This window comes from Phyllobates terribilis, unplaced genomic scaffold (genome assembly GCF_046119375.1).
Source record: "Phyllobates terribilis strain yellow unplaced genomic scaffold, ASM4611937v1 Scaffold_2__4_contigs__length_985480577, whole genome shotgun sequence".
Taxonomy (NCBI): Eukaryota; Metazoa; Chordata; class Amphibia; order Anura; family Dendrobatidae; genus Phyllobates; species Phyllobates terribilis.
Genome location: NW_027362762.1, coordinates 130,401,959 through 130,424,987, shown reverse-complemented (window position 1 = coordinate 130,424,987; position 23,029 = coordinate 130,401,959). Strand labels below are relative to the sequence as shown.

At 39.0% G+C, this 23,029-nt stretch overlaps 1 protein-coding gene across 5 annotated transcripts in view; it reads right to left on the bottom strand.

Moving 5' to 3' along the window:
• LOC141197003 (serine/threonine-protein kinase Nek5-like) overlaps positions 1-23,029 on the bottom strand; it is a 105,879-nt gene that overhangs the window by 38,223 nt on the left and 44,627 nt on the right. For all 5 annotated transcript variants that reach the window (XM_073662618.1, XM_073662620.1, XM_073662619.1 and 2 more), the window contains exons 2-10: positions 17,158-17,294; positions 12,822-12,918; positions 11,552-11,649; positions 7,863-7,946; positions 7,705-7,775; positions 4,164-4,250; positions 3,301-3,355; positions 1,519-1,719; positions 88-184 (exon numbers count right to left, since the gene is read on the bottom strand). In XM_073662618.1, the coding sequence (XP_073518719.1) occupies positions 88-184; positions 1,519-1,719; positions 3,301-3,355; positions 4,164-4,250; positions 7,705-7,775; positions 7,863-7,946; positions 11,552-11,649; positions 12,822-12,918; positions 17,158-17,274 (907 nt within the window). In that variant the 5' untranslated portion in view covers positions 17,275-17,294. The remainder of the gene's footprint in view (positions 1-87; positions 185-1,518; positions 1,720-3,300; positions 3,356-4,163; positions 4,251-7,704; positions 7,776-7,862; positions 7,947-11,551; positions 11,650-12,821; positions 12,919-17,157; positions 17,295-23,029) is intronic.

Sequence of the window (23,029 nt, the reverse complement as noted above, 5' to 3'; positions counted from 1 at the left end):
GACATACTGTATGGTGCTGTGCCTGAGCGAAAGCAGCCATGTTTTTCCTAATCCTGTACAATCCCTTATAGAACTATGTACCGTTACCTGGTGCTTGCTTAGGTGTTACTGGCCCATGTGCTTGTCTCTTTGGGGAAGGCCTCCTTCGGTGTAGCACAGTGTGGCTAAATTCTTCTTCTATTAACTAGAAACCAGCAAAACATAAGTTGAAACATAAAGATCAATCAAACCCTTTTCACACAAAAAACAGAATTATCTACAAAGGTCATTCCTTCCTTTGTTCTTTAAACCATTAAAACAGGAACATGCATCATGTATATTATGTTCCATGGAAGGTGGATTATAATTATTAAAGTGTTACCTTCACAAACATTATCTGGAAGACTACAGAGAGACAAAACCTAAGGGGATGGTACAGCATTAGAAAAGCATTGCTGTTTTCCTAGAAACAGCACCACACCTGTCTACAGGTTCTGTCTGGTATTACATTTTCGGCAATGCTCAGACTGGCTGGCAGTATGTATTTCTATGCAGCTGTCACACTCGGGTTGGGAGAGCCATCGGCCAGTCCAAGCTTAGCGTTCCTATCCCTGTCCGTTACACGGTCGCCTGACTCTTCCCTTAGCTTAAGACTAGGGTCACATGAACAAATTTTCTGTCATTCGAGAAAATCTGTCCGATTATGCAAATCACACTGTAATCACACTCTGATCATAATACGATCCAATTTACGGATGCAAATCATGAATGCTGAGATCTTTGACTTGGACAGACTCGGTCAGAGTCAAAAATCGCACATAGCATAATATTGGTCCGAATGCAATCTGATGTTTTGTCGGCTCGTCTGAACGAGCCCTTACTGAAAGTAATGCACCGAGCTGGAATCCATGTAGATGGGGCATGGTGCTGTTTTTGTTAGAAAGTACAGTAGACATTTTTGTTTATTCTTGTACACCCCCTCATAGGAAATAGATTTTTGGAGCAGAACAATAGTGATGTCAAAGTAAATAAAAATTAAAGAATTTCTGGTTTGCGCAAGTTAGGCCACATGCACACGTTCAGTATTTTACAGCTGCATTTTTCACCCACTCCTGGTTTTGGCTTACAAATACTGAAGTGGTGACGTGTTTCTGTTATACTTTTCCCTCTGATTATTCCACTCATGACTTTGGATTACAAATACTGAGGTAAAAAACTGACCAAATACTTAACGTGTGAACGTGGCCTAGTTGTTGCATAGAAGCCTTCATTGTTTACTTCCAGAAGATGAAAATCCACCCAGATCATGTGATGGACACACGGGTGCACGGCTCGTTACAAGACCCAGCTCTGACTACTGTGTGATCGTTACATGACAGGACACATTTTTATTAATGGAGGTTCAAAAGCAATGACCATAAGCAAAGATCCTGAAAAGGGTGAGACATTTTACTAATAACTTTAATAATACACTACAATGAATGAGCTTTATTATTCAAAACTGGAGAATCACTTTAAGACAGATAACACGTTACCTACCTTTGGACTCAAAAAATTGTGTATACGCTTTTCTAGAAAAGGCTTCTTCAATATGGAGGTGACTGATGGCCGGTCTCGTGGGGATATTTTAAAGAGCTGAGAGATTAATGTCCTCAGATCATATGAATACTTTAAAGAAAGTGGCTCATACCGACCACGGCAGATTTTCAACACCAGTTGTTTTAAGTTGCCAGCTTCAAACTAAAAAAGAATACAAAATCTGGGTCATTTACATCACCTCCCAAATAATGCACCCCCACAAAGATGCAGTTCCTCTGTAAAGGGGAGCCCTGCACAGGTTCTCTTAAATAAAACGATATGGACATCTTCAAATGCATTTTTTTTATTTAAATGTATGTATTTTGGGCTAAAAAACAGTTTTGTAATTGTGTATTAAAATTTTTTGCATGGTTGGCCTTTTCTCGCCTCGAGTTGAAACGTCTACTGCTGGCTGTAGAATGAGTTAACAGAGAATCCATCGGTGAGCTTGTTCTTACAGGAAAGTTCGTAATTCTTTTATTTGATTTTCTTTAGCACCTCTTAGCTAATATATAACTGCCAAGCTGAATATTAAACGAATGAGAGGAGCTCAGAACAAGCTGACTAACAGATTCTCAGTTAACTCATTCTGCAGCCAGCAATATACAATGAAGCACAGAGTCTATAGAAGACAAACAGTGACAACTCAACAGGCTCATTCACATAGAAAAAACCTGGGAGTCTGAACTGAAACGTAAATTGATGTGCATGCAAAATGTAAATGCATGTTCACATAAGGCAACTAGACAGAGAAAAACCAAAGACAAGCAAAATACCCAAATAACTGGAAGTAAATGGATAAATCGCACAGTGCAAAAATAATGATAAATAATAAAGGGTATTTAGTTAACATAATTTTGATCAAAATAATGTAAAAGCCATCCCGCCACGTCACGGTAGCCCTTATCCATATGTATGTCACTTGACAAATGGTAAGGTTTTAATATTAGAGTTAGGACTGTCCCATAAGGGTTACCGTGACGTGGTGGGATGGCTTTTACATTATTTTGATCAAAATTATGTTAACTAAATACCCTTTATTATTTATCTTTATTTTTGCACTGTGCGATTTATCCATTTACTTCCAGTTATTTGGGTATTTTGCTTGTCTTTGGTTTTTCTCAGGCTCATTCACATGTAGGATTTTTGTGTACAAGTGCTATCCATCTTTTTCACAGATAGCACTTGTACTTATAATAGTGAATGGGGTCACATGTCCGCGTTCTTTCGAGGACCTAGAGATCGGCGCAAAATCATGAAGGCATGTTCGATTTTGATGCGAGTGTCGGATCAAAATAGCATTGCGAGTCTATGGGTTCGTGAAAAAAATTGGACCGCACTCAGATAATATCCATATACGGTACAATTTTCACGGACTCACAGATAAGAGAGGATGGAGAAAAGTTTTTTTTTTCATGTACGTGAAAAAGTGATGAAACCCGGACAAAGCTCTGATTTAACTCGGTCAGTTTTTCTCATACGTGAAAAAAAACTGACATCTGAATGAGGCCTTCCACTTTACATTTTGTACTTTTTTTCTAGATATTTTAATGTGACACAATGCATCCTACATGCCATAAAGAAGTGAATTGCAGGAGACTGATACAATAGGCTATACAAGTTTTACATTATTAGATTTTTTTTTCTTTCAGTAAAGTTTTTGTTTGTATTCTTTTATTTATTCAGTCATTTTTACTTTGCTTTTGCCCAATGCAACATTTGCACAGTAAAATTATTACTCACTGGATGTTTGAGGGTACAAAGTTCATACAGCACACATCCGAGAGACCAGATATCCCTGAAACAGAACAATGTACAATGTTATATTTAGTTATTGATAAAAACTCTGCAATCATAAAGAAAACTAATCCTGTTATTTGTTCCTCAATACAGTTTAAATAAACATTTGGCTCATTTTACAACTACTGTCACTTACTGTAAAACTATAGAAGTGAGAGTAAAAAGTGTAGAAAAATAATATTTGGAAGTAGGTGCACTCACTCAGTTTTTGCCATGATTGTGAGCATGTGGAGAATTTTTGTTTGGGCGCATTCAGACGTCCCTATAAATTGGTCCGAGATTGGACCGCAATGCATGAACTGTCCGCGGGTCGCCCAACCTGAGCGTGACAGCTTTATATATTTCTATAAGGCTGGGGTTGGGAGACGCACCCCCAGTCCATGCATTGCGGTCCGATCTCTGACTGATTTATATGGACCACTGAAAGCACCCTTAGTAAGGGTATGTGCACACATTGAGTATTTGCAGCAAAATTTCTGCACCAAAAACAGGTCTCTTGGTAGAAAAATTTCTGCATAGAATGAGACCGTTTTTGCATGCTTTTTTTTATTTTTACTTTTTTTTATCAAATTCATTTGAATGGGTGAAAAATGCTGCAAAAACGCTAAAAGAAGTGACATGCTGCAGATTTGAAACGGCTTCAGATCTGCAAGGAAAAAAATGAGCAGTGTGTTAGTTTCAGAAATCTTTCACTTTGTTGGTACAGTAAAATGCCGCGTTTTTCTTTTCAAAGGAAGAGCATGTCAAAAACGCAATGTCTGAACATACCCTAAATCTCCCCCATAGCCTTCTAGACAGCAACTCACGTTTTATTGTTATAGGGTCGGTTTTCACAGATTTCTGGAGAGAGGTAGTATGGAGTCCCTACACACGTCCGTGCCAGCTCCATTGTACTTTGGGAGAAACGACAGGAAGAAAGAGATCAGAATCACAAAACAATGTCCCTGCTTCATACGCCAGTCTTCATGAGGGGAATGAAGGAATAAGAAAAGAAGGAATTAATTAAGATGCGCACACAACTTAATAAATTTGGTGCATCTTGTTACAAGCGTATACCTCTGTGCGCCTTGCCAGAATGTTACTCCGGTCAGGGACTGATGTAGCATTTCTGGCATAAGAACGAATGCCAAAAGTGGCAACATTTTGCTGAATTGCCCCCAAAGTCCTCAAATTTGAATCAATAAATTATATTTTTTAGTAATTTTTATTTATGAATTACCACAAATTATGAATTTATATGCAATGCTTTTTTTAAATAATTATATCTATTTATAAATATTCCAATAATGACTATCTATTAAAGAGATATTGCACAGCTCAAAATGCTATGTAATTTATATGCAACATGTTACAAAGCAGAAAGAGATGAACACATTGATATGTACTGTAGGTTTGAAGGATAAGATGCAGTATACGTTGTATCTAAATCATGGAAATTCCTTCTTATTCTGGGCTTGGGAGTCAAGTGGGTGGTCCTAATAACTGATTGACAGTGCAGAATCTTCTTAAAGGAAATTTGTAAGCAGTTTTTGCTACCTCATCTGAAAGCAGCATAATGTAAGCCAAGAGACCCTGAATCTAACAATGTATCACTTAGTTTACTGGGTGTAGTGGATCTGATGCAATCAGAGATTTTAGATGTAGCAGAGCTGAGGAAGCTGCCCCCGCCCACACAAGGCTCTTGGTCTACACAGCTATAGACAGTGAGGTGCTTATCACAAGAGGGGGCAGAGTTGGATCAGTGCTCATGTGGCAGCTAGTCACTCCCCAGCTACAAGCCCGCTGTCTTGGGGTCATTTTTGATTCAGATCTTTCTTTCACTCCTCACATCAAATCACTCGCTCGTTCATGTCATCTACACCTCAAAAACATCTCAAGAATCAGGACTTTTCTCACCTTTGACTCGGCAAAAACTCTTACTGTCGCTCTTATTCATTCTCGTCTTGACTATTGCAACGCTCTACTAATCGGTCTCCCTCTTACTAAACTCTCCCCTCTCCAATCCGTCCTGAACGCAGCAGCCAGGATCATATTCCTCGCCAACCGCTACTCAGATGCCTCTTCCCTGTGCCAGTCATTGCATTGGTTGCCCATCCAATATAGAGTTCGTTTTAAACTTATCACGCTTACCCACAAAGCGCTCCATGCTTCAGTACCCCCCTACATCTCCTCCCTTGTCTCAGTCTACCACCCTACACGTGCCCTCCGTTCTGCAAATGACTTGAAACTAAAATCCTCCATAATCCGAACTTCCCACTCCCGTCTCCAAGATTTCTCGCGTGCTGCGCCAATTCTCTGGAATGCACTACCCAGGACAGTTCGATTAATTCCCAATACCCACAGTTTCAAGCGAACCCTAAAAACACATTTCTTTAGACTGGCGTATCACCTAAACACACTCTGTCCATCCCAGCTTTCCCCCATATTAAAATCTTCTTCAACTTCGGGTTCAAACCAACCATGCACATAAAAGCCTCTGTCAGGACTGCACACATACTGGCTGGCGACCAGTCCATGTATTATTATTTATCCTATTCAGTATATCAAGGCTGCATTATACAATATATGTACTTTTTACCTTTTGTGTCTCCCCCACTTCCTCATAGACTGTAAGCTCGCGAGCAGGGCCCTCACTCCGTTCGATATGAGATATGCTTATTCTGTATTGTCTGTATAAGTCCCCCCTAAAATTTGTAAAGTGCTGCGGAATATGTTGGCGCTATAAAAATAAACTATTATTATTATTATATTATTTATTAGTCACAGCAATGATAATGTTCTAGTGATAAAGCCTTCACTGTTAGTAAACAACAACACACAGCTTGGTAAGTGACACATCATTGAATTCTGTGTTTTAACCCCTACCTCATGCTGTCCTCAGATTATATAGCAAAAGCCTGCTAACAAATTCCCTTTCAAAGTACAGGGCTGAAAATCAACTGACACCCATGATGCGAAGCCAAAAGGTGCAGGTGATGTTTTGTGATATTTTGTCTACTATAAGGCCGTCTATAACTATTGTAGGTTAGCAAGAAGTAAGGGACAAGTGGAAGTACATATGTCTGCCCAAAATTGTATTCAATCTTTAACCATAAAGACAAATAGGTGAACATAAGGGCTGCATAGGCAAAACTGTAGAATACTTTTAATCTTGACTTTTTCAAAGGTTTTAACCCTTTCACAACATGAATGGCTTGTCTCCCCCTTTGGTGTGGGCTCCGGCGCTGAGCCCGCATCTTTCCCAGCACATGACAGCTGATATGTACAGCTGTCATGTGCCCCTAATACCGCTGGTGGATCGCGATTCACCTGCGGGTTAACATGTTAAATGCCGCAGTCAATCTCCAACAGGGGCATTTAACATGACCGCGCCAGAAGCACGTCACTAATCCCGCCCATTGGCACCCGTGTCGTATGACCACGGGTCGCCGATGGGTTGGCCCCCGCGGTTGTCATTGCCGGGATGCTATGAGAATTGCCCAGTGGTCGGCGCTCATAGAAAGTGAGCATTTTTGCTACACTGGAGCAAAAAAGAGGATTGCAGCTCCTAATCTCCCATGGAGACTATTGAAGCCAGTGAAAAGTAAAAAAAAATGTTTTTAAAAATATTTAAAAAAAATAATATAAAAAGTTCATATGACTCCCCTTTCGCCCAATTCAAAATAAAGCAATAAAAAAAACAAAAAACAAATATACACATAGTTGGTATCACCGCGTTCAGAATTGCCCAAAACATCGTATTTAACCAAAAATGGTATAAATAAAACGTAAGCTCGGCGCATAAAAAATAAGCCCTCACTCGGACTCAGATTGAAAATGGAGACGCTACAGGTCTCGGAAAAAGGCGACATTTATTTATTTTTAACAAATTTTGGATTTTTTTTTTCACCACTTAAATGAAAAAGAACCTATACCTGCAGAATCATAATGGCAGCTCAGTTTTACCATATATTGAACGTGGTAAAAAACAAAATAATTTTTTTTTATGGAATTGTAATTTTACCGCACTTTGAAATTTTTTTCATGTTTTCCAGTACACGATATGGCAAAAACAATGGTGTTGTTCAAAAGTACAACTCGTCCCACAAAAAATAAGCCCTTACCCGGCCCATATTAAAAGTTATGGTTGTGCGAAAAAAGAGGAGCAAAAAACGAAAGAGGAAAAAACGGAAAAGGGCCACGGCGTGAAGGGGTTAAATATATTGGAGTGAAATACAATCGGTTGCAAAGGATGGCATACTGCTTAGCGATGACTCTGTGCCTTCAAATTTCATTCTGCCCCACCCCACCATACACATATAAACTTGGTTCGACCAACCTTGCACTAATGTGTATTAGCGCTCTTACCTGTTCAGCATCCTTGCTATACCAAAGTCTCCCAGCTTGGCCAATGTTCCATTATTAGTGAGAAAGATATTCTGCAAGTTAAAGTAAAATGTTACGTGGATCGCTTCATCCAGATCACTAGCAGTTACAAAAACGGAATAATTACATATGGCTTATACCTGTGCTTTAATATCACGGTGGAGTACTTTGCGGTCATGGATGTGTTTCAAACCCAGAGAAATCTGCACAAACCAGTTAAGGATCTGTAATAAAGGATGCTATTAAGACCAATACAATATATACTTATGGTATTCCTCTGATTACATGCTGTTTCTGATAACTGACCGCTGCAGCCAATCATGAGCCTCAGCAGACAGGTCACCAAAGCATTCAACATCATTGCTGCTCTGCCAGAGACCAATAAAGCAGCCTGTGCTGGACCACGGCATTTTTTTTTTTTAATCCACCTCTTGCGTCCGTATTTTTTTTTTAATTAAACAGCCCCTTAAACACCCTGTCTAAGTAATAATTCTGTGTGAGAATAAAATACAGGAGTCCAGGCTCTTATCTCATCTGTCCTCACTGCAGATTTGTCCTTCTTGTGTTTAGCTCACAAAACTTTGCCTAAAGAGAATATTTTTGTGTTGCGGAGCGTCACTTGTATTTTCCAATTACATTGAATTTACTGTAAAACTAAGAAGGAGCCACTGATAGAGGAGAGGTCAGAAGAGATTGAGGATTGGGCAATTCTCTTAGGCATGACCGGAGCTAACCAATAGCTCTGTAACTGAGCACAGACATCCCTGACACACAGAGGAAACATAAAAACCATGTACAAAGATACAAGAGAGGTATCAGCACCGTAAGGGCAGACATAACATACAGGCAACTTTAGAACGTAACCGTCGTTTTAATTTTTATTTCATATATCAATAGTACATGTGAAAATAAGCAACTTTGTAATATATCTGATCCGAGAAATCTGCTTCTTTCTCCTCCTGGACTGATCATTCAGTCTCAATTCATCTTTAAAATCTGTCTTCAGTGAATGCAGACTTTCACATTACTGAGATAGGAGATTACTGTTACTACTGATAATATTCTATGTAGACGGGAGTGGGAGGGGCTCTGCCTCTTGCTCCTCCCCTCCCTGCTCCATAGAATCTTATGAGCACCAACTGTAATCTCCTATATCAGTAATGCAACAATCTGTCTTCACTGAATACAGATTTTACTGTGAATTGAGAATTTTGAAAATGATCGATCAGTCCAGGAGGAGAAAGAAGCAGATTTCTCTGATAAGATATATTAGAAAGTTTCCTATTTTCATGTGTACTGTTGATTTCTGAAATAAAAATTAAAACAATGGTTAATCTTAAAGATCATGTGTAATATAGCCTACTTAAATTCATGTTACTGTCTAATTGATTGCATGTAATGGATTGAGCTAATGAGTTTAATGGTTTAAAATTACTGGTAGATAATTATTGGCTAAATGGTCTTAATTGTAAAGTGATACAGAATATGCTGGTTCTATATAAATAAAGTTATTATTGTTATTTAATGGTTATTCAGCTGAAAATTATTGCTCTCTAATTCCCTACGTACATGCACACTCAGTTTAGTTGAGCGTGCATGTCTTTCCAATAGGGAAAGTGAAGTAGGTCACCAAAAGACACTTTAGCAGTGGTTTTTCTCCCAGAAAAAAAAAAGAAAAAGATTGGATTTCAAAATTTAATTCTCATCTTCAAGGGCGGACATACCATTGGTGCATTTCTACCTCCAAAGCAACAAACGCTTCTGTCACAAACACATTATTGGACTGCAAATGGCTCATAAATTGTTCTAGCGCAGGGGCCCTATTCTGTATGTGTGCACTCCTGCTCATCCTCATCTCCCCCTCATCCATTAGGTGGTCGTCTGACCCTGTCACAATCAGCAGATTTGAAAATCTTTTCTCTAATGTGTAAAGACATAGAGGCATTGTTCTATGATGAGCATTTCCAGAACAAGGGGCCCTTATACTGTTCTTGAACCAGGACCCTCACCTGGCTCTATTCTCCCCATCTTAGCTTTAACATTTTGATGTAATTTGGCTGGTTTGCTCTATTAGTTTGGCAATTAGCTTGCATATTAGTAAATGAGCTACAACACTGATTTCTGAATGTAATGAGGCGCTTATACAGTGAAGGAAATAATTATTTGATCCCTTGCTGTTTTTGTAAGTTTGCACACTGACAAAGACATGAACAGTCTATAATTTTAAGGGTAGGTTAATTTTAACATTGGGAGATAGAATATTCAAAAAAAAATCAAGAAAATCACATTGTATAAATTAGATAAACTTATTTGCATTTCGCAGTGAGAAATAAGTATTTGATCCCCTACAAACCATTATGAGTTCTGGCTCCTACAGACCAGTTAGACGCTCCTAATTAACTCATTACCTGCATTTAAGACAGCTGTCTCACATACCTGTATAAAAGACTCCGGTCCACAGACTCAATTAATCAGTCAGACTCTAACCTCTACAACATGGGCAAGACCAAAGAGCTTTCTAAGGATGTCAGGGACAAGATCAGAGACCTGCACAAAGCTGGAATGGGCTACAAAACCATAAGTAAGATGCTGCGTGAGAAGGAGACAACTGTTGATGCAATAGTAAGAAAATGGAAGAAATACAAAATGACGATTTGGGGCACCATGCAAAATCTCATCTCGTGGGGTATCCTTGATCATGAGGAAGGTGAGAGATCAACCTAAAACTACGTGGGGGGAACTTGTTAATGATCTCAAGGCAGCTGGGACCAAAGTCACCAAGAAAACCATTGGTAACACATTACGCCTTAAAGGTTTAAAATCCTGCAGTGCCCGCAAAGTACCCCTGCTCAAGAAGGCACATGTGCAGGCTGGTCTGAAGTTTGCCAGTGAACATCTGGATGATTCTGTGAGTTATTGGGAGAAGGTGCTGTGGTCATATGAGACAAATATTGAGCTCTTTGGCATTAACTCAACTCGCCGTGTTTGGAGGAAGAAAAATGCTACCTATGACCCAAAGAACACCGTCCCCACTGTCAAGCATGGAGGTGGAAACATTATGTTTTGGGGGTGTTTCTCTCCTAAGGGCACAGGACTTCTTCACCGCATCAATGGGAGAATGGATGGAGCCATGTACCGTAAAATCCTGAGTGACAACCTCCTTCCCTGCGCCAAGACATTAAAAATGGGTCATGGCTGGGTTTTCCAGCAAGACAATGACCCAAAACATACAGCCAAGGCAACAAAGGAGTGGCTCAAAAATAAGCACATTAAGGTCATGGAGTGGCCTAGCCAGTCTCCAGACCTTAATCCCATAGAAAACTTATGGAGGGAGTTGAAGCTCCGAGTTGCCAAGCGACAGCCTCAAAATCTTAATGATTTAGAGATGATCTGCAAAGAGGAGTGGACCAAAATTCCTCCTGACATGTGCGCAACCCTCATCATCAACTACAAACAACGTCTGACTGCTGTGCTTGCCAACAAGGGTTTTGCCACCAAGTATTAAGTGTTGTTTGCCAGAGGAATCAAATACTTATTTCTCACTGCAAAATGCAAATAAATGTATCTAATTTATACAATGTGATTTTCTTGATTTGTTTTGGGGGATATTCTATCTCTCAATGTTAAAATTAACCTACCCTTAAAATTATAGACTGTTCATGTCTTGGTCAGTGGGCACATTTATAGAAACAGCAAGGGATCAAATAATTATTTCCTTCACTGTATACTATACTGAAACTTGGAAACCAATTGACAAGAAGCAAAGTCACCAATGACTGATAAACATCTGGACCACGGTCTTATTGCAGTGGGTAGACTGATTGTGTACCTGGTCTTCAGCAAACAGAATGCCCCTCTGCATGTTAATCCTCTTCATCAGGTCTCCACCGTCACAATATTCCATCACAATGTACAGATTATTATTCTCTGAAATTATATTTATACTTTAATGAAAATATATATACATTTCTGTTCTACATTGTACCAGAGAATTGCTATAGAGTTCTGAAAGTTACCAAATAAGCTACATGAACCAATCTATAACATTGTTTTTTATATAAGTGTAAACTGTTTTTTTTTCTCTTTTTTAAAATATTTTAAGTGGTATTCCCATAATAGGCAGTGATGCCATATTGCTAAAATAGGCAAATAACTGATCCCTGTACCTGATGATCCGGCAAATGAAGAGGTAGAATACTTAGCTTTTCTCCTCCACAATGATATTTTCACCCACGTTACTGCAACCCAACTCCATTTAAAGAGGGCCTGTCACCAGGTCAAAAGTTGCCAGTTATTGTTCTTATATTATTTACAATAATCCAATAGTTTTCACCGTGTGCAAAATCGGCAAAGTGGAGAAACTCAGCTTTGCAAGGATCACATAGTTTAAAGAAGACTAATTCAACAAAATGGGGTTCTCCAACAGAGAAAACACCCTTGAGAAAAATCAGTGGGAAGGAGGTAAATCTTGAAGAAATGCTTCCCAAACTGCCGCTCAAATGTGTTTAGCATAACTACCCTGTATGTTAATGTCTCACTCTGGACTGTGTTTTAAAGAGGACCTATCACTTGATCAAAAACTTTGTACTTAAATTAGTAGTAAAACTCCTTGAATTCTCTTGATTCTGCTGCTTTTTTTCTGTTTTCCGCTGCATCGCTCCATTGCAGAGATTTGTTGCTTTTGGAGTGCAGTATGTGAAATCTCTGCTTGCTGCCAAGTTATGATTGGCAGCGCCTGGGAGGGAAGAATGAAGGCATACACCCTCAGAGATGACTCTGAAGAAAAGACCAGTTTTTTGCAAGCTGATATTTCACATACTGTGCTCCAAAAGCAACAAATGTGATTATCTCTGCAATGAAGCAACACAGTGCAACATGGGAAAAAGCAGCAGAATCAGGGTAACTTGGGGATTTTTGCAAACTATTTAACTCAATTTTTGAGCAAATGACATGTCCTCTTTAAGATTATTTTCCAGAGTGTAGCACTGGGCTACAAAGGAGCCATGTAAACTAGTTTTGGGTAAATCTGCATTGAGTTTTCCGCATTTTCCTGCTTGGTCATTCACCTTAACTCTTTGTCTCACAAATTATTAACAAACCTTCTATTGATGTGAAAAATGTTACAATATTTGGGTGATTCATCTTAGCCAGAAGAGTAACCTCTTTGTGGGAAGCCTCTTTCTCCTTCCTGGCCATCTATGGAAGACAAGAAAACACTTTTAATTTTTTTTACATCATCAAAGTTTTAATTGCAAATAGTCAACATACAATGTGTAAAATGAAACTGTTCAGTTCTGAAAAAAAAAACAATAGCAGGGGCCATATGAATGCAAGCTTGTTTCAACTGAGTGCAGGTGATTTCAGTGGGAAGAGGGGAATAAGCTAACACATCTGGCAGAAATTTATCTCCCTGGAAAACAAATGACTGACCAAGTTCATTTCCAACATGGCTGATGCCATTTTCTCCTCCCAAGAAACAGTGATTGGTGGAAAGTTGAGACTCCAATATACACATTAGATGGTCAGCCTGTGCCACCAGAATTGGCAAGTTCTGCCACCGTTCGTCTAATAACTATTGGCGCTTTTATATTCAGCAGCAGTACAACATAGTAAATGCAACAGAAATAAGCAAGTGATAAATTATATTTTGACTGTTACCTCACAATAGGAGATGTAGAGGTAACAAACAGTGATAGTCACTTACAAAACAACATTCGTTGTATTGCACTGTACATTGGCGCAAAATTTCAGCACAACCAACATTTGGCTACAAATATGTTACATGGGAATCCAGTCTTACTCTCCGAGGCTGATCAAGTTATGTACAACACTTGAGAATTATGACATTCGTATGATACAATTCATTGATTAGATCTTCCTGCTAATAATTATGTATAAATAAATATATTATATATATATATACAGTACAGACCAAAAGTTTGGACACACCTTCTCATTTAAAGATTTTTCTGTATTTTCATGACTATGAAAATTGTACATTCACACTGAAGGCATCAAAACTATGAATTAACACATGTGGAATTATATACTTAACAAAAAAGTGTGAAACGACTGAAAATATGTCTTATATTCTAGGTTCTTCAAAGTAGCCACCTTTTGCTTTGATGACTGCTTTGCACACTCTTGCCATTCTCTTGATGAGCTTCAAGAGGTAGTCACCAGAAATGGTTTTCACTTCACAGGTGTGCCCTGTCAGGTTTAATAAGTGGGATTTCTTGCCTTATAAATGGGGTTGGGACCATCAGTTGTGTTGTGCAGAAGTCTGGTGGATACACAGCTAATAGTCCTACTGAATAGACTGTTAGAATTTGTATTATGGCAAGAAAAAAGCAGCTAAGTAAAGAAAAATAATTGGCTTTAAGAAATGAACGTCAGTCAGTCCGAAAAATTGGGAAAACTTTGAAAGTGTCCCCAAGTGCAGTTGCAAAAACCATCAAGCGCTACAAAGAAACTGGCTCACATGAGGACCGCCCCAGGAAAGGAAGACCAAGAGTCACCTCTGCTTCTGAGGATAAGTTTATCTGAGTCACCAGCCTCAGAAATCGCACGTTAACAGCAGCTCAGATTAGAGACCAGGTCAATGCCACACAGAGTTCTAGCAGCAGACACATCTCTACAACAACTGTTAAGAGGAGATTTTGTGCAGCAGGCCTTCATGGTAAAATAGCTCCTAGGAAACAACTGCTAAGGACAGGCAACAAGCAGAAGAGACTTGTTTGGGCTAAAGAACACAAGGAATGGACATTAGACCAGTGGAAATCTGTGATTTAGTCTGATGAGTCCAAATTTGAGATCTTTGGTTCCAACCACCGTGTCTTTGTGCAACGCAGAAAAGGTGAACGGATGGAGTCTACATGCAATAAAAAAGGATTTTGGGGGTATGTCAAAAGTAAAAGAAAAGTCAAAGATGCTATAGGATTTTTACAGGATGAAAATGGAGAAATGGTAAGAGAGGATGTTGAGAAGGCCGAACTTTTTAATTCCTATTTTGCATCTGTTTTCTCTCAGAAAGAAAATGTAACATCAACTGATCTTCACTGTCCTTTTAAAGGAATAGAGGAATCCAAGTTATCTGTAAACAGAAAGATTGTGAGGGAATATTTAGCTAACATAAATGGGTTCAAGTCTCCAGGTCCAGATGAATTACACCCCAGAGTACTGAAGGAGATCGTAGAAGAAATTTTAGAACCACTCTCCATAATCTTTGAAAATTCTTGGAGAACAGGAGAAGTCCCAGAAGACTGGAGAAGAGCAAATGTTGTTCCTATCTTCAAAAAGGGGAAGAAGGTGGACCCAGGGAACTATAGGCCGGTGAGTCTGACTTCTATACCAGGAAAGATCTTTGAACAAATTATTAAACAACATGTATGTAAGTACATGGATAAGAATGAAGTGATTAACCAGAGTCAGCATGGGTTTGTAACTAACAAGTCATGTCAGACTAACTTAATTTCCTTCTATGACAGAATCACTGACTGGGTGGATCAGGGAAATGCTGTAGATATAGTATATCTTGACTTCAGCAAAGCATTTGACAAAGTATCTCACACCATCCTTATTGAAAAAATGACCAAGTATGCAATGGACCAGGCAACTGTTAGGTGGATTCATAACTGGCTTAGTGATCGGACTCAAAGGGTGGTTGTAAATGGCTTCACATCCAGCTGGATGAATGTCTCAAGTGGGGTACCACAGGGCTCCGTCCTGGGACCTGTATTGTTCAACATCTTTATCAATGATTTAGATGAAGGAATTGAGGGTAAACTGATTAAATTTGCAGATGACACAAAGCTAGGAGGGATAGCTAATACTAGAGAAGAGAGAGAGAGGATTCAAAAAGACCTAAATAAACTGGAGCAGTGGGCAGCAACCAACAGAATGGTTTTTAACAGGGAAAAATGCAAAGTACTACATCTGGGCAATAAAAATGAAAAAAGCATATACAGAATGGGAGGAATAGAGCTAAGCAACAGTACATGTGAAAAAGACTTAGGTATACTAATAGATCATAGACTGAACATGAGTCAACAGTGTGATGCAGCAGCAAAAAAGGCAAATACAATTCTGGGATGTATTAACAGAAGCATACAGTCTAGATCACGTGAAGTCATTATCGGTCTTTACTCCTCTTTGGTCAGACCTCATCTGGAATACTGTGTACAGTTTTGGGCACCACATTTTAAAAAAGACATAGACAAACTGGAGCAAGTTCAGAGAAGAGCGACCAGAATGGTGACTGGTCTGCAAACCATGTCCTATGAGAAACGGTTGCAGGATTTGGGAATGTTTAGCTTGCAAAAAAGAAGACTGAGAGGAGACTTAATAGCTGTCTACAAATATGTCAAGGGCTGTCACATTGTAGAAGGATCATCTTTATTCTCATTTGCACAAGGAAAGACTAGAAGCAATGGGATGAAACTAAATGGGAGGAGACACAGATTAGATATTAGAAAAAACTTTTTGACAGTTAGGGTGATTAATGAGTGGAACAGGCTGCCACGAGAGGTGGTGAGTTCCCCTTCAATGGACGTCTTCAAACAGAGGCTGGACAGACATCTGTCTGAGATGATCTAGTGAATCCTGCTTTGAGCAGGGGGTTGGACCAGATGACCCAGGAGGTCCCTTCCAACTCTACCATTCTATGATTCTATGATTCTATGATTCTATGCCTGGTTCCCACCGTGAAGCATGGAGGAGGAGGTGTGATGGTGTGGGGGTGCTTTGCTGGTGACACTGTTGGGGATTTATTCAAAATTGAATGCATACTGAACCAGCATGGCTACCACAGCATCTTGCAGCGGCATGCTATTCCATCCGGTTTGCATTTAGTTGGACCATCATTTATTTTTCAACAGGACAATGACCCCAAACACACCTCCAGGCTGGGTAAGGGCTATTTGACCAAGAACGAGAGTGATGGGGTGCTACGCCAGATGACCTGGCCTCCACAGTCACCAGACCTGAACCCAATCGAGATGGTTTGGGGTGAGCTGGACCGCAGACTGAAGGCAAAAGGGCCAACAAGTGCTAAGCATCTCTGGGAACTCCTTCAAGATTGTTGGAAGACCATTTCCGGTGACTACATCTTGAAAATCATCAAGAGAATGCCAAGATTGTGCAAAGCAGTCATCAAAGCAAAAGGTGACTACTTTGAAGAACCTAGAATATAAGACATATTTTCAGTTGTTTCACACTTTTTTATTAAGTATATAATTCCACATGTGTTAATTCATAGTTTTGATGCCTTCAGTGTGAATGTACAATTTTCATAGTCATGAAAATACAGAAAAATCTTTAAATGAGAAGGTGTGTCCAAACTTTTGGTCTGTACTGTATATATATATATATATATATATATATATATATATATATATATATATATATATATATATATATATTATTGATGCAACTCACCCTGGAGAGATTCACTTCTTTGATTACACATTGGATTCTATCATTTTTCCCTTTTGCTAGAAAAGCTTTTCCAAATGCTCCTTCTCCGATCATCCGGATTATTTCATAGTTATTCATGTTTTACCATCAGATTGGACCTTAATTGGGAGAAAAAAAAACGAATTTAAGATAATGAAGCCTTTACTAAAGCATTGATGGGTTACACCACACATTGCTTTACTCTAGAGGACAACGTACAGGTCCTTTACTTTAGATGGCCATTGTGAGAGCAGTCTAAATATTTCAAAGGATTGTCTCTTTGACTCTTAATGTTTAATTACTAAAGGTGGATTAAGTGATCTGGAAATGTATTCTATTAGTCACAGGCAAAATTCAAGTCAAGAATAGCTCTGCTTTGGAGAGTCACCAATGACCACTAAAATCCATGCATGTCCATCATTTCTACTTTCATGGAAGTGAATAGAATGAGGTGTGCACTGTAACTTCTCCATTCACGGAGGCCATGAGATGGGGATTGTGCATCTCCATTCTAGAGTACATATAGTAGGTGCAGGTCCCTATTGATAAATGTCTAAGATGGCAATGTATACCCCATCATAAATTAATAAGCTGATTTAGATATAGAAAACATGTACTATAATATGATCCTTTAATAAATAATTTATAGCAATAGTACATAGTATATAGACCTATATGTACATTGGAGAAAGTTTATGAAAACTGCAAAGTAAAATTGGAGAAGTTGCCATATCTCCTTTTACAGGTCCTTTGGGAAATAAAAGTAGTGACTGGATTGGGCTCCAAAGGAAACTGCCCAACTTTTTCTTTTCGCTCATTTTTAAACATTTGTTCAGAAATAGAAATTTAACAACAAACATGCAATGTTAGTCACTCACCAGCTTCAACACACTCCACTCTGCTCAACATCCCCAGCAGACTGAGAGCTTCCAAGTGAACACATGCTCTGGTTCTTAGTCAAAGCTAGTCATATGCATTTAATCAAGACCTGCAGTGCTACGATTTAACCCAGTCCTATCTGGCTTTTCTACTAAGTGTATTACAAAAAAATTATTATGGGAACTGTTTTGTGAAACATCATTTTTTTTTGTAAGTTTGTGGGAATAAAAGTACTTTTTTTCTTTTAGATATATCTGTATATAGCATTATATTATGCCTATAAAGAAAAAGAATACTTTTTAGAGTTTTAGGCAGAGTAATTTCTCTCTTACACAACAGTGGCTCACTATTAAAGCTTCTACCCTCCATACCAGAGGTAATCTGAGTCCAGTAAAGATGAACTCTTTGAAAAATAAAATAATTAATTTAACATATAAAAGCATCTATTCAGCACACTGAACTGCCAACGGTGCTCCTCACCCACTGTCTTGGTTTCATCTAAAGAGAATCAACCTGGGAAAATGAGAGAAAACATGGCAGCGGGTAGGGAAACAGGTCATGTACTATGATTACCATGGGCCAATACATAGGGAAACGAACATTAAAGTATCAACACAGCCTGGTTTCATGGCTGGACCCCATCTCCACAATCCCCTGTGTGACTGAACCACAAACATATAATGGTATGGATTGCCATATGTGTACATACTGTATATATATATATATATATATATATATATATATATATATATATATATATATATGTATATATATATATATGTTCTATAATAAATTACATACTGTAATTTATACAGCAAGCCTAATTAGTATTAAAGGGGTATTCTCAAGTTTGAAAGTTCTTTCATATCCACAAGATAGAAGATAACTTTCCGATTGCTGGGGGACCCTGACTGTTGGGCCCCCAGTTACCCGCTAAATGCACCAAAAAATAAAGTAAAAATAAACATTAAAATCATCTCACTTTTGCCACCTTTTAATAATAAAGAAATGATATAAAAGCATATTTGGTATGTCTTTCAAAATCCAATCTATTAAAATATAAAATTAATTAATCCAGACAGTAAAGGCTTTAAACAGAAAAATTATCAAAAACGACAGAATTGCGTTTTTTTTTTTATTTGCCATGCCTCCCCGGGGGCTATTAAAAGTATGTTTTTCTCTGAAATTCTGCTGCATTTCAAAGACAAACATACCTGGCTGCAGGGGCGTTGCTAGGGTCCTAAAAGATCAGGGACTCAAGCCCAGGTTTTTCCCCATATAACCTCCCCGTCACTTAAAAGAGGATCTACACACGTGGTCAAAATTGTTGGTGCCCCTCGTTTAATGAAAGAAAAACCCACAATGGTCACAGAAATAACTTGAATCTGACAAAATTAATGATAAATTAAAAATCTTTGAAAATGAACAAATGAAAGTCAGTCATTGCTTTTCAACCCTGCTTCCACAGAATTTAAAAAAAATTAAACTCATGAAATAGACCTGGACAGAAATGATGGTACTCTTAACTTAACATTTTGTTGAACAACCTTTTGAGGCAATCACTGCAATCAAATGATTCCTTAACTGTCAATGAGACTTCTGCACCTCTCGACAGGTATATTGGCCCACTCCTCATGAGCAAACTGCTCCAGTTGTCTCGTGTGTGAAGGTTGCCTTTTCCAGACATCATGTTTCAGCTCTTTCCAAAGATGCTCAATGGGATTTAGGTCAGGGCTCATAGAAGGCTACTTCAGAACAGTCCAATGTTTTCCTCTTCGCCATTCTTGGGTGTTTTTAGCTGTGTGTTTTAGGTCATTATCCTGTTGCAAGACCCATGACCTGCGACTGAGACCAAGCTTTCTGACACTGGGCAGCACATTTCTCTCTAGAACCCTTGATAGTCTTGAGATTTCATTGTACCCTGCACAGATTCAAGACACCCCGTGCCAGATGCAGCAAAGCAGCCCCAGAACATAACAGAGCCTCCTCCATGTTTTACAGTAGGGACAGTGTTCTTTTCTTGATATGCTTCATTTTTCTTTCTGTGAACATAGAGCTGATGTGCCTTGCCAAAAACTTCCATTTTTGTCTCATCTGTCAATAGGACATTCTCCCAGAAGCTTTTTGGCTTGTCAACATGTAGTTTGGCAAATTCCAGTCTAGCTGTTTTATGATTTTTTTTTCAACAATGGTGTTCTCCTTGGTCGTCTCCCATGAAGTCCACTTTGGATCAAACAACGACGGATGGTGCGATCTGACACTGATGTTCCTTGAGCTTGAAGTTCACCTTTAATCTCTTTAGAAGTTTTCCTGGGCTCTTTTGTTACCATTCGTATTATCCGTCTCTTTCATTTGTCATCAATTTTCCTCTTGCGGCCACATCCAGGGAGGTTGGCTACAGTCCCATGGATCTTACATTTCTGAATAATATGTGCAACTGTAGTCACAGGAACATCAAGCTGCTTGGAGATGGTCTTATAACCTTTCCTTTAACATGCTTTTCTATAATTTTCTTTCTAATCTCATGAGACAACTTTTTCCTTTGCTTTCTCTGGTCCATGTTGAGTGTGGTACACACCATGTCACCAAACAGCACAGTGAGTATCTGTAGCCCTATATACAGGCTCACTGACCGATTATAAGATTGAAGACACCTGTGATGCTAATTAGTGGACACAACTTGATTTAACATGTCTCTTTTGTCACATTATTTTCAGGGGTACCATCATTTCTGTCCAGGCCTATTTCATGAGTTTATTTTTTTTAAATATTCTGTGGAAGCAGGGTTGAAAAGCAGTGTCTGACTTTCATTTGTTCATTTTCATAGATTTTTAATTTATTATTACTTTTGTCAGATTCAAGTTATTTCTGTGACCATTGTGGGTTTTTCTTTCATTAAACGAGGGATACCAACAATTTTGACCACTTGTGTATACATATATAATTACAGTATATCACTTTTGCTAACCTAAAATACACAATGCACAGACCAATGTTACCAAACTTACTACTATACAAGGCCAAAATAATACCGATATACAATGTCCTCTACCATCACCACTACATAGTGCATATATAGTATTATAATATGACAATTACCGCTACATAACACACACTGTATAAAGACCAATAATACCACCATACAAGTACCACTGCATGACTGATATTACTGCCATACGGTGACCATATAGTGGTAGATACCAGTCCTGCCAACCATATTACAGAGATTACAGTACAATTATATAGAGTATAGTGACGTTCTTTCTGATGGAGTCGTTTACTTTTCTCATGTTTTTCATTTGGTCCAGACCACCAAAACAATTTCTTCTACCAGGACTCATCTGCAGAGATTACAACAAAGACACATTTCCAGCACCATCCCAGTCTATCCACAACCTGCACAACCTCCCCATGCGGCCTGCTCTTCCGGCGTGGAACAGTGACCCCAATAATTCAAAATTATGTCATTACTATGATTACCCCTCCACCAATTAAAGCTGCAAAGACTGTGTACCAGATAGAGGGGGCTTATAAAAATAATAGTGTCCCATAGAAAGTAGTAAAGCCCCCACTATGCTACCTAGCAAGTAATAATGCGAGATATGCTCTTATGAAAGTTATAATATCCAAAGTGTCCCCTCCATGCAATAAATACCCATGGGTATCCGCTTTAAGTAACAATGCCCCTCCCCCTCAAAGCCACAATCAAAATTAATAAAGCACCCATTTAAAAGAAATAACATCCTGAGTGAAACCACAAGCCCCCTATATACTGTATGACAGTCTCACAGCTCTCTACATACTGCATGATGATCCCCCCAGCTCTCTATACACTGTATGATGGTCTCCACAGCTCCCAATGCATTGTAAAATGGTCCCCACAGCTCCCCAAACACCGTATGATGGTCCCCACAGCTGTGTACACACTGTATGATGTTCCCCACAGATCACTACACACTGTATGATGGTCCCCACAGCTTCCTATGCTCTGTAAGATGGTCGTCACAGCTCTCTATGCACTGTATGATGGTTTCCACAACTCCCTATATCCAATATGATGGTCCCCACAGCTCCCTATAACTGGTATTTTGGCCCCTTCAACTCCTAATGGCCCCCACAGACCATATATACTGTATGATGGCCCCTATACACCCTTGTACACTATATTATGCCCCCCACAGCTCTCTATATACTGTATGATGGCCCGACAGCCCCTTATACACTATATTATGGCACCCAATCCGTCTTATATTAAGTATGATATATATATATATATATATACACAGTATGTAGCTAGGGGCAGGGAGCTTAGATTAGTGGCACCACTCCAGCACTGCACTAAAAAAGAAATACTGGTGCTTTAAGTTTATACAATGATAGACTGGACTTTTATGGACGCGGCATTATCGCATAAATGTATTTTTTTCCATTTTGTAATATCTATAGTTTTAATGGGGAAATGGGGGATGATTTTAATTTTTTTCATGTTTTTTAAAACTTGTTTTTTTTTTACTGAATTTACTAGCCACCATAGGGGACCTGAACCTGCGTTTGTCTAATCGCTTGTGCTATATAATGTAATACCTCAGTATAGCTGTACAGTGCAAAAGTCTTCTTTGAAGCCCAGACACGGCTGAGTTTCAACAGAGCTCTGTGATGGCAGGCATGGGGGTCTTCAATAGAATCCCAGCTGCCATAGCAACCCATTAGAGCCCCATGAGCACGTTGAAGGGTGGCAGATGGGCGCACATTGTTAAGGGGTTTTCCAGTCTTTTTGTTAAAACTCTGCAGTCACTGTATGTGACTGCAAACTTCTGAATCATTTCATAACAGGCACCACGTTTAAGGATTCTCTGGTGTTGACAGTGAGAGTGGGCAGTCATTTGACCACAAATACTTGATTTCCATACTTCAGGCCATATTCAGACTAGATGTGCGTTGCCTCGCTCAATACACGTCTAGATGGAATGTGATC